Source organism: Bubalus kerabau, chromosome 8 (genome assembly GCF_029407905.1).
Source record: "Bubalus kerabau isolate K-KA32 ecotype Philippines breed swamp buffalo chromosome 8, PCC_UOA_SB_1v2, whole genome shotgun sequence".
Classification (NCBI taxonomy): Eukaryota; Metazoa; Chordata; class Mammalia; order Artiodactyla; family Bovidae; genus Bubalus; species Bubalus kerabau.
Genome location: NC_073631.1, coordinates 78234663 through 78250070, shown reverse-complemented (window position 1 = coordinate 78250070; position 15408 = coordinate 78234663). Strand labels below are relative to the sequence as shown.

Below are 15408 nucleotides of genomic sequence, written 5' to 3'. Positions count from 1 at the left end.
AAAGACTTATATTTCTCGGATAATTCATGGACCTCTGTCCAGAAATGAGGCATTCCTTTCCACTGGGTAAACTCCTAAGAGCAGGTTTGGTGGGTTATACGGTAAGTGCATGTTTAACCTTGTAAGAAATGTTTCCTAAGTGTTCACACTCTTTTTGCATTCCTTCCAGCAATGGGTTGGAGTTCCTCTTGGGCATTTTTTAAAAAATTTAACCACCTAAGAGTGATGGAATGATATCTCATTGTAGTTTTAATTTGCATGTTTCTAGTGCCTAATGAAGGCTTCCCTGGTGGCTCAGTAGTAAAGAATCCACCTGCCAATGCAAAACACCCAGGTTTGATCCCTGGGTTGGGAAGATTCCCTGGAGAAATAAATGGCAACCCACTCCAGTATTCTTGCCTGGGAAATCCCATGGACAGAGAAGCCTGGTGGGCTACAGTCCATGGGATCACAAAAGAGTTGGACACACTTAGCAACTAAGCAACAAACGCCTATTGATGTTGAGATGATTTTCATGTGCTGATTTGCCATTTGTATCTCTTCCTTTGTAAAGTTTCTATTCAAATCTTTTCCCCATTTTTTTTTCCAACCTTCACTTTTACAGTATCTGTAACGATGTCCATTCCCACATATCTTTTCCTGCTTTCCTTTGGATAACTAGGTGGATAATAGGCCGATCTAAGAGACTAAGCATATGGAAAATGCAAACACATGTTTGATTATATGCCAGGAGATCTAGTAATTCTGCTTCCTTGCCAGCAGAGCAAGCAGATACCCTGGAACTACACTCACACCGTGTGTCAGGACTCTTCAGATACTTCACTTTGGTTCTCTTTGTCTTTCCATTCAACTGGGCCTAACACAGGAGGAAACAAAGTACTCCCAATCTGACCCCCACACTCCAACTGTTAGGAAGCAGGTTTGGGGGCTTGTCACACCTGACACCTAGTAACAGGAAGTTCAGTTCAGTCGCTCAGTCGTGTCCGACTCTTTGTGATCCCATGAATCGCAGCATGCCAGGCCTCCCTGTCCATCACCAACACCCGGAGTTCACTCAGACTCACGTCCATTGAGTCGGTGATGCCATCCAGCCATCTCATCCTCTGTCGTCCCCTTCTCCTCCTGCCCCCAATCCCTCCCATCATCAGAGTCTTTTCCAATGAGTCAACTCTTCGCTTGAGGTGGCCAAAGTACTGGAGTTTCAGCTTTAGCATCATTCCTTCCAAAGAAATCCCAGAGCTGATCTCCTTCAGAATGGACTGGTTGGATCTCCTTGCAGTCCAAGGGACTCTCAAGAGTCTTCTCCAACACCACAGTTCAAAAGCATCAATTCTTTGGCGCTCAGCCTTCTTCACAGTCCAACTCTCACATCCATACATGACCACAGGAAAAACCATAGCCTTGACTAGATGGACCTTTGTTGGCAAAGTAATGTCTCTGCTTTTCAATATGCTATCTAGGTTGGTCATAACTTTTCTTCTAAGGAGTAAGCGTCTTTTAATTTCATGGCTGCAGTCACCATCTGCAGTGATTTTGGAGCCCAAAAAAATAAAGTCTGACACTGTTTCCACTGTTTCCCCATCTATTTCCCATGAAGTGATGGGACCGGATGCCATGATCTTCGTCTTCTGAATGTTGAGCTTTAAGCCAACTTTTTCACTCTCCACTTTCACTTTCATCTCAAAAGAGGCTTTTGAGTTTCTCTTCACTTTCTACCATAAGGGTGGTGTCATCTGCATATCTGAGGTTATTGATATTTCTCCCAGCAATCTTGTTTCCAGTTTGTGCTTCTTCCAGCCCAGCGTTTCTCATGATGTACTCTGCAGAGAAGTTACATAAGCAGGGTGACAATATACAGCCTTGACGTACTCCTTTTCCTTTTGGAACCAGTCTGTTGTTTCATGTCCAGTTCTAACTGTTGCTTCCTGACCTGCATATAAGTTTCTCAAGAGGCAGGTCAGGTGGTCTGGTATTCCCATCTCTTTCAGAATTTTCCACAGTTTATTGTGATCCACACAGTCAAAGGCTTTGGCATAGTCAATAAAGCAGAACTAGATGTTTTTCTGGAACTCTCTTGCTTTTTCCATGATCCAGCAGATGGCAATGTGATCTCTGGTTCCTCTGCCTTTTCTAAAACCAGCTTGAACATCTGGAAGTTCATGGTTCACGTATTGCTGAAGCCTGGCTTGGAGAATTTTGAGCATTACTTTACTAGCGTGTGTGATGAGTGCAATTGTGTGGTAATTTGAGCATTCTTTGGCATTGCCTTTCTTTGGGATTGGAATGAAAACTGACCTTTTCCAGTCCTGTGGCCACTGCTGAGTTTTCCAAATGTGCTGGCATATTGAGTGCAGCACTTTCACAGCATCATCTTTTAGGATTTGAAATAGCTCAACTGGAATTCCATCACCTCCACTAGCTTTGTTCGTAGTGATGCTTTCTAAGGCCCACTTGACTTCACATTCCAGGATGTCTGGCTCTAGGTGAGTGATCACACCATCATGATTATCTTGGTCATGAAGATCTTTTTTGTACAGTTCTTCTGTGTATTCCTGCCACCTCTTCTTAGTATCTTCTGCTTCTGTTAGGTAACAGGAAAGATGACAACAATAACACTGATGTTGATGGTGATGATATGATGGTGAAGACGCTGGTGGTGGTGGTAACAGCGATGATGGGGATGATCACCATGTTCCAGGCTTTACACTGGTTCTTCTTATACAGAACCTCATTCCATCTTCATTGCAACCTTTTGAAGACATGGAGTCTGATGCCCACGATCACAGAATGAGGACTGATCAGCCCAAACCCACCCATGTGCAGAGCACTGGTAAAGGGGGAGATTCATCAGTGCATGCCTCCAAAGTATGTGTCCATGCTCTACCAAGCACAGTCACCTTTCTTTTTAAACTTGTGTTAAAATACTTTCATTGGTATCTCCTTGGCTTGTTTTCTCTCTGTTCTTAAATGCAATGTGATCAGCAGCTGTGCCTCCACAGCTGTTGTTTGGTTGGCTCCACCATCCAGAGAGGTAACTTTCTTGGTATTTTCATCTTACAGAGGAGGAAAGTCTTCCCCTCCAAAACCCTTCTTCTCAGCCTCTGGCAGGTCCCGAGCTGTGTGTACAGCACACCTGCTGGGATAGACACATATTCCTGCCTGTCACCTGCCCACCAAGGTAAAATAGAAGTGGAGAAGGCAGGACTCACAGAGTCATGGCACAAGTGGCCTCGCTTTTGTCTTTCTTTTTCCTTCATGTCCGCTCAGGGGGAACAGGTGCTAGTTGACATCTCAAGCAGGCCCAGTAACTACTCTGCTCGTGTTTATATATAAAATGCCACTGTTGCTTATGGAAAAAGCCAATTGGTGTTGAAGACATGCAGGGCCTCCTGAGAATTCACCTTTCCAAGCTAACTCAGAGTTGTTCACCTCCCCTCGGGATTTGTTGCTGGAGCCTCAGGAGGGGTCTTGGGAGAGAAGAGCGAGGAGAGCAGAAAGGTGCTCATAGCTGGACTCTGAGCTCCCCGTGTCCTTCTGCAGGGTCTTCACAGCCTGGATGACCCCACTGCCCTGCACTTCCCTGGACCTGGGCAAAAGTTCTCCCTTTTGGAAATCACTTCCTCCCTCCTCGGCCCCAATAAATCCTGACCACCTACCGCTTCTCCTGGCTCAGACCCGTCCATCCTGCTGGGTGGTTGCTGAGGTAGGTGCGAGGTTGAAGGTTCTCTCCCGGCTACAGGTCTCCCTCTGCAGCAGAGCCTTCAGCCCAGGCCTGAGCCTCACCTATCATCCGGTCAAGCCTGAGCCTCTGCCAAATTTTCCCAGTCTCCTCTTCATTGTACTCGAGCTCTCGCACCCCTAGTTTTCCAAGGACAGAAGGGTGGCTGAAAACACACCAGGTTTCTCCTTGCCTGACTTGAGGCAGTAAAGTGCATGCATGCTCACTCGTGTCCAATCCCATGGACTCTTTGCAATCCCATGGACCATAGTCCACCAAGCTCCTCTGTCCATGGCATTCTCCAGACAAGAATACTGGAGGGATGTTCCTATTTCCTACTCCAGGGGATCTTCCCAATCCAGGGATCAAACCCACATCTCTTGAGTCTCCTGCATTGGCAGATGGATTCTTTTTTTTTTTTTTTTTTTTTTTTACCACTGAGCCACCTAGCAAGCCCCATTTGAAGCAGTAGTGCCCACCTATGTGCCCCTGGAAAGTTCCACCTGCTGGTGTTGGGTTTTTTAATCAAAGGTGAAGTTTGAAAACTCAACCCAGGTCTTTTGGAGAACTGGTCACCCCACTGAGAGCCCCCCAACACTGCACTGTGGGAGGCCTGCCTTTCTCCAGATTCCCTTCCTGTCTCAGCTTCCCTTTCCCCACCCCAGGGGTTCCCCAGTTCACTTCCCTGCACAGTTCACTCCACGGCTCCCACGTCACAGAGGAGGAGGCCACCATGGTGGTTATAGGTTCATCCTCTGCAGGCATTCTGTATTTCCCAGTTGGAGCATGTTTGTAAGAGGAAGCACAATTCTGCTTGGTTAGCAAGCCTGGGAGGCAGCTGCTTTGGGTGGTGTGGCAGTGCCACAGAGATTCCCATGCTGCCAGGCCGATTTCCCTTGCTCTCTCCACACAAAGATGTTGGGTTGCTGTCCATACCACTCAGGACTCATGTTTGTCTTTAGTCTTCTAGATTCTTTCCACTTTTACCTCTGTAACAGCTCTATGGAAATACAATGCACACATTACACCCTTCACCCATTCAAAGTGTAAATGGTTTTCCTATCTTCCTTACCATTCACTGACAACACAATCAGTTTTAGAACATTTTCAGCACCTCATAAATGAGGTTTCTTTTGTTTTCATTCCTGGTATCTCTTTATATCTGTTATCAGATAACAAGGATGACTGGGACATGGAGGCGGGATGTGGGGGGAAGCAGAAAGGTTGGCTGATGGGGCAAGGAGGTGTAGGAGGGAAGGAAGTGAGGTATGCTCTCTCCTTCCTGTGGAAGCTTTGCTGGGCCGGCTCCTATTCAGGCTAAGACAGGGAGACCACCAGACCACCACCTTAGTCACTCAGGGATGCAAACCTTCTCAACCCCAGCAGTTTGAGGCTAATCCTGACCATCTCACTTTAAGCCGGTGCAGTACCTTTATTTGGAAGTTTCCCCACTCTTATTCTAGGGAGTCACTGCTATGAAGGATGAATGTGAAAGTGTTAGTCGCTCACTTGTGTCTGACTCTTTGCAACCCCATGGTCTAGAGCCCGCCAGGCTCCTCTGTCCATAGGATCCTCCAGGCAAGAATGCTGGAGTGGATTGCCATGCCCTTTCCAGGGGATCTTCCCCCCTAGGGATCAAACCCAGATCTCCTACATTGTGGGAAGATTCTTTACCCTCTGAGCCACCAGTGAAATTCCTCACTTTTTGTACAGTGGGTCTCAACTTTAATCTGCAAATACCATCAATTGGTCTATCAAGGATTAAAGACTGTAATAATATTTTTTAAAGATAATTATAGGTATGATTACATGCCAATTCCCTACAGGTGCTGTTCTAACCTGTTCACTCATTTAATTCTCAGGACATCAGTATCACATAAGCACTACTACTTTTCCCATCTGACAAAGGAGAAAAGCTGGTCTGGTCAAGTAGCCTGTCAAAGTCACAGAGTGAATAGGCAGGAGAGCCAAAATTTGAAGCCAGACAACTAGGCTTCAGCATCCAAACTCCTCACATTAAGACAATTCAATCTATTTTTCATTTCACATGCTCTCCATCTGTAGGTTAACAGCTAACAGACACCGCACTGGTCTTCGCGGTTGTGCCTGCTCTAGTACCTGGAGAAGGAAATGGCAACCCACTCCAGTACTCTTGCCTGGAAAATCCCATGGACGGAGGAGCCTGGCAGGCTACATACAGTCCATGGGGTCGCAAAGAGTAGATACGACTGACTTCACACTCACACACTGCTGTAGTAAGCGATGCTGCCACTAGGGGGCGATGGTGTCCACTATGCTCTCAGCCACCGCCAGATTCAGCACATCCTGGGAGACTGCAGGTATGGCTTCAGCTAGATTCTTCCAGTTCAAATGGAAGGCAAAGTGCAGAAGGAGGGAACCAGTTCACAGGAGATTGCTCACTGGGGAGAGTGTGCAGGGATGTCTTTTCGAGGCCACAGGGAGGACACAGGCTCTGGAATCGCTGACTGGGTTCTTGCAGCCTCCCATGCTGCCTGGCTGGGGCTTTGACACAGAAAGAAATTAGAGTTAAAAAAAAAAAGAAAAAAAAAGACAACCAGGTCTGTGTCCAGACTGTGGTCAAGTCAATGCATTTTTCTGACCCTGAGTTTCATTCTCAGTAAATGGGCCCAGACCCCTGCTGGCAGCTGTCTGCAGCTGTTCATTTGCAGCAGCTAAGATCACCTGACTTGTCTGTGCCCCATTTGGGAGCTGTTGTGTAACCCACTCCATTGTTCTTGCCTGGAGAATCCCAGGGACAGAGGAGCCTGGTGGGCTGCTGTCTCTGGGGTCGCACAGAGTCGGACACGACTGAAGTGACTTAGCAGCAGCAGCAGCGGTGTAACCATAGCCAGTTTCAGGGGCTCCTGGCCGAGGTTGTTGGCAGACTCATCCTGTGACACTGGGGGATCTGTATGGGGCCCACATCCAGGCCCAGATGGCAGGAAGAGCGCTCCCACCAGGCCCACTCAGGTTTGTGCTGTCTGGATTCCTTGACTTTTCCACAGCGGGGAGCTTGAACCCATAAACCAAGCCAACTGGCAAGGGTTTGCACTGCACCTAGCAAACAGTAGGTGCTTAACCAATGTCTGTTTTATTGTCCTAACCAGCTCTCCAGGATCTAGGCAACTTGAGATGGTCTTAGAAACTCTAAGGGCGCAGAGAAGACCTATGCCCTTTCCCAGGATTCCCTCTGCTTTTAGTTCAGTTCAGTCACTCAGTCGTGTCCGACTCTTTGCGACCCCATGGACTGCAGCATGCCAGGCTTCCCTGTCCGTCACCAACTCCCAGAGCTTACTCAAACTCATGTCCATTGAGTCGGTGATGCCATCCAACAATCTCATCCTCTGTCCCCTTCTCCTCTGCTTTAGGGCTCAATTTATGGTCTATTTGGTGAAAAGTCCACAGGTGCTCGAAAAAATGTGTCTATTGCTGCTGAGTGGGGTTCAGGATTCGTCAGTTAGATCCTGTGGTTGCTTATGTTGTGCAGGCTTTCCATATCCTTCTTGATTTTCTTTTCATACTATTCTATCACATAATGAATAGTCCTAGTATAATAGCTCTATCCGATGCTGAGAAGAGCATGTTGAGTTCCGACCTATACTGTGGGTTTGCCTGTTTCCTTTCAGCTCAGCCAGCTTTGGACTTGTGTACGGAGCTTCTGATGAGTGTCCGTTTAGGAGCCTCATGTCTTTCTGGTGGACTGGTCCTTTTATAATTGTATAGTGTCCATCCTTGTCTCTAGTAATATTCTTTACCCTAAAGTATACTTTCTCAGGCATTAGTACGGTGGTTCCTATATTTTTTAAATTAATGTTGTTATGGTATATATTTTTACATCTTTGTAATTTCAACTTACCTCTGTCACTGAATTTGAACTGTTTTGTAAAAGGCATTTTCATTCCGCAATCTGTTTTTCTTCAGACATTTACATCAAAGGTAATTACTGATAAGCTAGGACTAAATTCTGATATATGATTGTTTTTGTTTCCTAGTTTCTGTTTTCTTGCCTTCCTATTAGTTTTCATTTAAGATTTCATTTTGATGTATTTAGTGTTATGAAGTATATCTTTTTGCATAGTTTCTATGCTGCTTGTTAAATTACTAATTTAATCAGTAATTTAATATAATCTGTTACTACATATGTGTGTGTGTGATTTGTCATTATCTGCTGGTATCAGCATTTCACCACTTGGTCTGATGTGTGGAAATGTCACCTCCATTGAGGTCCCTTTACCTTCCTCACTTTGAAATATCACTGTCTTGAGTATTGGATGGTGGAATAATTTTTGTTTCAATCATCAATCATTTTTTATTTATAATATTTGTAAGGAAAAGCAGGGTCTGTCATTCTTTCCATTGTTCTGTTTTCTTTCCTGATGCTCCAAGTTCCTTTCATCATTTGTACTTCTGTTCAAAGAACTTCCTCTAGCCAAATTGTTAAGAAGAGCCCTACTAAATACTAATTCTTTTAGTTCCTTCACCTGAGAAAGTCTGTTTTCCCTTTATTCCTGAAGGTAGTTTCCCTGAACATAGAATTCACAGCTGGTATTTCTTTCCTTTCAGCCTTGAAAAATGTGTCACTTCCTTCTGGCCTCTGTGGTTTAAAATGAGAAATCCACCATTGTCATTCAATATACATAATCTGACATCACTTCTGTCTGGCTGCTTTCAAGAATTTTCCTTTGTCTTTAGTTGTCATAAAGTTCTTGATGAAAAGTCTTGCATGGAGTTTTGTTGTTGCTGTTTTGGACTCCTGTTTGGGGTTCACGCAGCTTCTTGAATCTACACGTTCGTGTCTTTTGCTGGATTTCAAGAGTTTGGCTCATTGTTTCAAATTCTCCTTAGCCCCATTCTTCCCCTCACCATCTTAGACTCAGCGATAACAAACAGTTGCCCCTTAGGTCCCCTCATGTATTCAAGTCTCTGCCAATCAGATTGAACTCATCATTGCTCAATCAAGTTCCCAAATTCACTCCTCCATCATCTCCACTCTGCTTCTGAGCTTCCAGTGGATTTTTAATTTGCTTTATACATTTGTGTAATGTAATCTGTTTGAATTTTTTCATGACTTCGAGTTCTTTGCTATGGCTCTGTTTCTGTTTCTCCATTTGTTTGAATAGAATTTTGACTTGCTTGTTGAAGCATTGTTGCAGTGCTTTAAATCCTGGCCAGATACTGTAATCCCAAAACCTGATTCATCTAGATGCTGGCCTTAGTCAATTGTGTTTTCTCATTCAGGCTGTAAATTTCTTGGTTCCTGGTTCAAAAGGTAATTTTCTATTGTATCATGGATATTTTGGCTGTTATGTTAGGAGACCCTGGATCTGGATTAAGTCTCATGTGTCAGCAGGAGTGGACCCGCGCGGGGGCAGCACCACGGGGCAGCCCAGACCACCGTGGGCTGCACTCCTTTCGACTATTCAGGCTTTTGGTGAATAGTGCCCTGAGGCTGTCACTGGCCCCCGTAGGGTTGCCTGAGGGGGTCTCAGTAAGGGAGAAGCTGGCAGGACCAAGGCTCAGAGAGCCTTCCCTGGCCTGGCATTTACAGTGGGGGATCACTTGCCTGTGGGAGACACAAAGTGCTTCCAGGAGGGGGCAGGACCCCTGCCTGTGCCCCCACCACCCTAGTGTCTCTGGGATGGGGAAGGAAGTCTCAGATCCCCAGGGACAAAAGGCTTTGGGAACCAGGTCAGTTGTGGCAGAATCCCTTTTGCTGGGACCCTCACAGGTGACAGGCTTTTGAGGAGCCCACCACACCCCTACTGTTGTCCCAGCCCAGGCTTGGGCTGTAATTGGGCTGTGGTCTGATTCCTCAAGAACTTTAATGTCATTTGTTCTCGGACCATTTTTCTTATTACAAATTCAACGCTGCAGCTCAAATGTGTCCAGACAGAGCCCATTCCCAGGTCGTGCAATGTCCCTTTGCTGTACCCCCAGGTCCATCTGGAAACTAATTCAGTCTTGAGCTGGGCTCCAGTGCCCCTGCTCTGTGAAACGTGACCTCTGGGCCACGGTGGGGGGCAGTTCATCCCACCACCTTGGAGACCACACAAACCTCTAGGAGACAAAAAAGCCAGGACCATGAAGGGTCAGAACTGATGGCCCCCAAAAGACTGGTGAGGGGCCATAACTAAGAGATCCAGGATATGAGTGGGCAGGGCGAGATGGGGACAGTCACTGATAGGTCCAGGACCCAAGTTGGTGGGGCAAGGGGGTCTGTCACTGATAGGTCCAGGACCCAAGTGGGCGGGGCAAGGAGGGTCTGTCACTGATAGGTCCAGGACCCTAGTGAGCAGGGCAAGGGGGGTCTGTCACTGATAGGTCCAGGACCCTAATGGACAGGGAAAGGGGGTCTGTCAATGATAGGTCCAGGACCCAAGTGGGCAGGGCAAGGAGGGTCTGTCACTTATAGGCCCAGGACCCAAGTGGGTGGGGCAAAGGGGCAGTCACTGATAGGAGGCTGAGTGATGAACAGGGAGTGGTGAAGCTCCCCATAAGGCAAAGGCTGTCCAGCGAGGCCTGTGGGTATTGGGTCTCTGACAGTTCTCTCTGTAGTCTAGGGCTGTGGTGACAAATCCAGACTGTGTCCTTGAAAGTGCACCTATAAGATGGGTAGAACCAGAGCCCCTCCGCTTTTTCTCCCTGCTGTGACACTGGTCAAGGGTCCAGGGCCTAGTGAGAACCTTCTGTTGGATAAGATTCAACCCACCCCCACCTGCTCTCCCTTCCACTCTCAGCACCAACCATGGGGCACTACAGGTCCTCCTTCACAGCACAGCCCCCTGGGCATGTCAGCAGAGCAGAAAGCAGAGGACTGCACAGGTATACCCACCTGTGAGGAAACTTTGAGGTTTGGGGAAGGGGCAGCTCCGTATCAGTCCATAATCAAAATGGGCCCAGGTTCTGTTTCTTTTCTGACCTGGAGCAGAGGCAGCTCTGGGGGTTTAGCCACATGGATGGTCGCCTTAGTCCTGAGCCTGGTCATGCCTTGGCCCCAATGTGCATCACAGCCAGGACCCAAATCTCACATGCACTGGTCATACCCAGCCTCATCTTCCTTTCTCATTGCAGGCTCTGGCATAGCCAGTGGAACTGAGGCCACCATCCAAGTGGCTTAATCCCCATGGCTTCTTCCACTCCAGCTGAGGAAAGAAACCAACCCTAGACGGCAGAAAGCCAGCACAGTGGGGCTCCACCTAGCTGGGGGGTGAGCCCCACAAGCCCATGAGAACCTGCAGAGCTGTGCTGGGACTGTCACCAGCATCTATTGAAAAAAAAATAAGTGAACCCACTGGAATTTTGGGGCTTCTCTGGTGGGTCATATAGTAAAGAATCCGCCTGCAACGTGGGAGACCTGGGTTTGATCCGGGGTTGGGAAGATCCGTTGGAGAAGGGAACAGCTACCCACTCCAGTATTCTGGCCTGGAGAATTCCATGGACAGAGGATCCTGGCAGGCTACAGTCAATGGGGTCACAAAGAGTCAGACACGACTGGACTTTCTATATTCAGGTTCAGCACCCACTCTGATTAAACACCTGGGAAGTCCCATTAGAGGCTGACCTACACTAGGAGCTTCCTCCTACAGGTACTGGATTAGGGGCTTTGTATCAACATCAAAAATGTAGCAGTACCTATGATCAATACCACATGTCATTATTAAATTCTTAAAATCTCTGAATACAATTTTCAAGTCTCTGGGCAGAAATCAAACTATATTCCTGAAGGAAAAATATACAGTAAGTTTGTAAGTGAATCTACTCATTCATACACAATCCCCTTCAAACTCCCAGATAAACACACACAGAGGCATATTCAGACATGCCCACACCCCCATCCACACTTCCACACACCCTATGGGGCACTTCCATCTAACACCACAAATGCTTGCCTCACTGAGGCTTATCAAGTTTATACTTTTATTATACTCTGAATAGAGGTGATATTTAAAGAGCAGAGAAAATGACTATACAAAGGATTTATAGAACATTCATTTACATACTGGATATATTCTTTACAATATAAGAAAAGTAAAAATATCCACTACTAGGTAAGGCAGAGAAGGAGACACAATTAGGTCTCTGATGCCGAGAATACACACAGAGACCCTTAAATGCGGTGTGACTTAACACGTTTACAGGTTAACACTGGAGGAATACAGCATAGGTTAATGAGCAGGTTAACAGGCTCTGGCTATGAGGCTATGATGCTAGTGGGGTTCAGTCCTCGTGCACAATCCAGCACAGTACCCCTGTGTCCATGGGCACCCCAGATGCCTGGGGATGTTCCTTCCCTGCCTGCCCAGAGCCAGTGTTGGTGGTGGGGCTGCCCAAGGTCTGAGCACAAAGTTCACGGACTTGTCTTGTTCCATTTTATGCATATGTAACACACTGTTGTACCAGCTCCTCAGAAACCAGGAAACTCAATTCCTTTCATTCCTTACTCCAGAGGGAGCCGGTTGCTGGGAGGAAACTTCCTTGACCACTGAGAGAAAAAGGCTCAGCTGCCAGTCAGTTTAAAAACCAAATGTCAGGGCTTGCATGATCTGGACAAGGACAGCCACGGGTGGGAGAAGGTCCCTCTGTGACTGGGGCAGTTGATGCTACTAAGTCCAGAACCCCTCGTGAGCCCTTTCTTCCTCTGTCAGAAGGATAAGGGACCTCGCCTGCAGTCTATGGGTCAAACTTGTGGACCAGCATCTCAGGAGGAGGCCCCTTTGGGAGCCAGCACAAACCTCTGCTCCTCTTCGCTGAGTTCTGCTGTGAATGAAAAACTGAAATGCAAGATGTCCCCACCCCAGCGACCAAGGCATCAGGCCTCTGGGAGACACCGGCACATTCTCCTCGGCCATGCCACCACATGTCAGAGAAGAGGGTCCGCAAGGACCAAGGCAAACATTTGGCACAGAAATGAGGCACTTGTGTTGGTGCATCAATAGAAGCTAAACAGTGGACTCACCCACCTGCTTTCACACACACACACACACACACACACACGCACACACACACACACTCATGCACACAAACAGTGCCCACTGGATTCGGTGGATCCCACCTCTGCTGTCGCTGTCTCTGCCCCACTTTAGAAACAAAGAATCCACAGAGCACATTTTCAAACACTAGTGTGATGACTGCCGCAGTGATTCCTGGTGTTTGAAGAGCTGGTGCTTGATTTGGGAAGCGGAGGAGATGGACAGTTCTTCGGGGATGGAGAGCCGCGGCGTGAACATCTGGGGTGATGGGAGGGAGACGGGGGCTTTATGACGATGTTGCCCAGCTCTGTCTCTTGCTCTGGGGAGCCTGCAAGACCACTGGTTTCTCCCAAACCCCAGACCACTGCCAGATTCAGGTGGACAGACCTCCACTTAGCAACATGCACATGAGTATAAACAGCATGCCTGATTTGGTGCCTAAGATGATGCAGAAGAGCTGGGAACCAGTGTAGAACACCTCCCCTTGCTCAGGTTCCAGAACACATGGATCCCAGTGGGAGACAACAGGCAGGTGGAGACAGATGAGCACTCCCGCAGGTCAACAGTTCTGGGGTGGTGAGCTTTCCCAGGCCCTAAGTGATACAGAGCAAGCCTGAGTCTCAAACTAATCGTGTCCCACCTCTCAAGGCCTTCCTCCCCAGAAAGGCTGTATCTGCAGCCAGGAAACCACACGTGGATGGTCAAGTGTTCGGAAGGCTGCTTGTGGAAACCAAATATGGATGGTCAAGCATTTGGAAGGCTGCTTGAGGCAAAGCCAGTTTTGGCAGCCACCCTTGGGCAATGACAGCTGAGAGCATGGCCAAAAGAGTCCATACTGCACTCCTGGTACATCTGACTGGGGGTAGACGCTCCTCTTAGAACCCTGACCTTGGCAGACGGCAGCATGTAGACACCAGTACAGCATAACAAAGGCAAACTGTTATCATAAATAACTTGGCAAAAGTAAAATATAAATTATATGGAAATGGGGCTTTTCTCCTATCTTTTCACTTTTCCCTCTCATGGCCCAGTGCGCCATTCAGACCTGGTATGTGAGCGGAGGTGGGGAGCTGTCCCCACGCTTGGGCTCTGGCCTCACTGTGACCAATGTGACCTTTCTTGTCCTCGCCGCCCATCACATCGTCCCCTTACCCACGATGCCATAGTGCTCCAGGAGGGCCTGACCTGCACGAACCTTCAACCAACATGCATCCCCTTCTCAGGTTAATCAATATCTCCATTGTGGGAGGACAGAGGTCCTGGCATGTCCACTGGCCAGGAGCGCTCTGACATGGCAGTGACGAGGCACTCAGGGCCACGGGGAGCAAACTGGGCTCCCCTCCTTCCCATAAACACCAGAGTGCGAGGAACAGGGGTCCCCATGTCTCCTTGAATGGTTCTTTCCCGAGCGGGGACTGGATGGGCGCACCTGATGTCCAACTTCCTCTGCCCAGAAATGCATCCATGAGCTGTGCCCCTCAATTGAGGCCACAGGCGGCAAGGTTGTTTGTTCTCATGTTTGAAAAGTCGGAGGAGCCCCTTTCCCTCCTGGTGCTGGACTACCAGGGTCACGTCAGCCCCTCTGGAGTCTCTGGGCTGTGAGGGCTCAGATCTTCTTAGGGGAGCCGATCATGACCTTTGACACGAAGTTGACAATGGCGCTGGCCGGCTGCTCGGGGTCATGTTCTGCAAACAGGTGGCACACGTTGTCCGTGGCACTGCCCTGCTTCCGGGCCACAAATCCAAAGACTCTGCAACAGGAAAGGTGGGTTAGCGTGCCAGCCGAGGCCCATCCTTCCCACAGGGTGCACGCCTCTGCTTCTTCCCTCACCATCGTCGCCTCTAACCACCACCTCTCCAAAATCTTGGGGTGATATCCCCTGCCAGACACCTGCCTGTACATCCCCTCCATGCCGGCAGGGAAGATGCCGTGCCCAGACTTCGCAGGGGAGGAACCCGAGGAGCAGGGCTGGGGAGGGCCGGCCATGAGACTGAGACCTGAACTGAAGACTTGGGTCTAGCCTGGCTGGAACCCTCCAGACCCGTCAGCTCCTGGGCACCAGTCCCGAGTCTCTGGGGAGGACCCTTGCTCCACCACAGGAGCTGCCTGTTCCCTCCTCACACCATCAGAGCAGATGGGCACAGACAGGCACACACCTGCGGATGCCAGCACCCCAGCCTCGGTTCCTGGGGTTGGGGTGCTCTGCCTAGATGCCCACACTCCCAGCCACTGGGGCTGGAGGATGGGGGGGTGCTAAAAACACACCAGGGGCTCCCTGCCCAGGCCACATGTGTGCAGGAGAGGACACTGTTTAAAAGAACAGCACAATCTATTTTTTCTGAATAAGCTTTCGTGAGCCCCAAACAACACAATAACTACCATTAACCAAATCCAAATCCCTGGATTATCCCTTATTTAAGGTCCTTCTTCTCCTCAGAGAAATGAAGGATGGTTTTATCTGAGCTGAGTGGTTTCCACCCCATGGGAGGGACAGGCCAATGGCACTCAAGTGACCCTCCGGGGCAGCAAAGCCCACGTATGGGGAGCGCATTTGGTCCTAAGAGCCAGAGCTGAGGTGGCCTGGGGTAATGCCCCTTCTTGGGGGCTGGGGAGGCCTCCTAGCACTTATTAGATGCCAAGATAAAGCTATAAACTCAAAATTGGAATCCCAGGAGAGGGCTCCTGCAGTGAGACATTTG

At 48.5% G+C, this 15408-nt stretch overlaps 1 protein-coding gene across 6 annotated transcripts in view; it reads right to left on the bottom strand.

Annotated features, from left to right (window-relative positions):
• Positions 1–11635: 11635 nt before the first annotated feature.
• The window catches only part of TNS3 (tensin 3), a 223066-nt gene continuing 219293 nt past the window's right edge, over positions 11636–15408 (bottom strand). For all 6 annotated transcript variants that reach the window (XM_055590657.1, XM_055590659.1, XM_055590655.1 and 3 more), the window contains one exon: positions 11636–14459. In XM_055590657.1, coding sequence (XP_055446632.1) covers positions 14315–14459 — 145 coding nt within the window. In that variant the 3' untranslated portion in view covers positions 11636–14314. The remainder of the gene's footprint in view (positions 14460–15408) is intronic.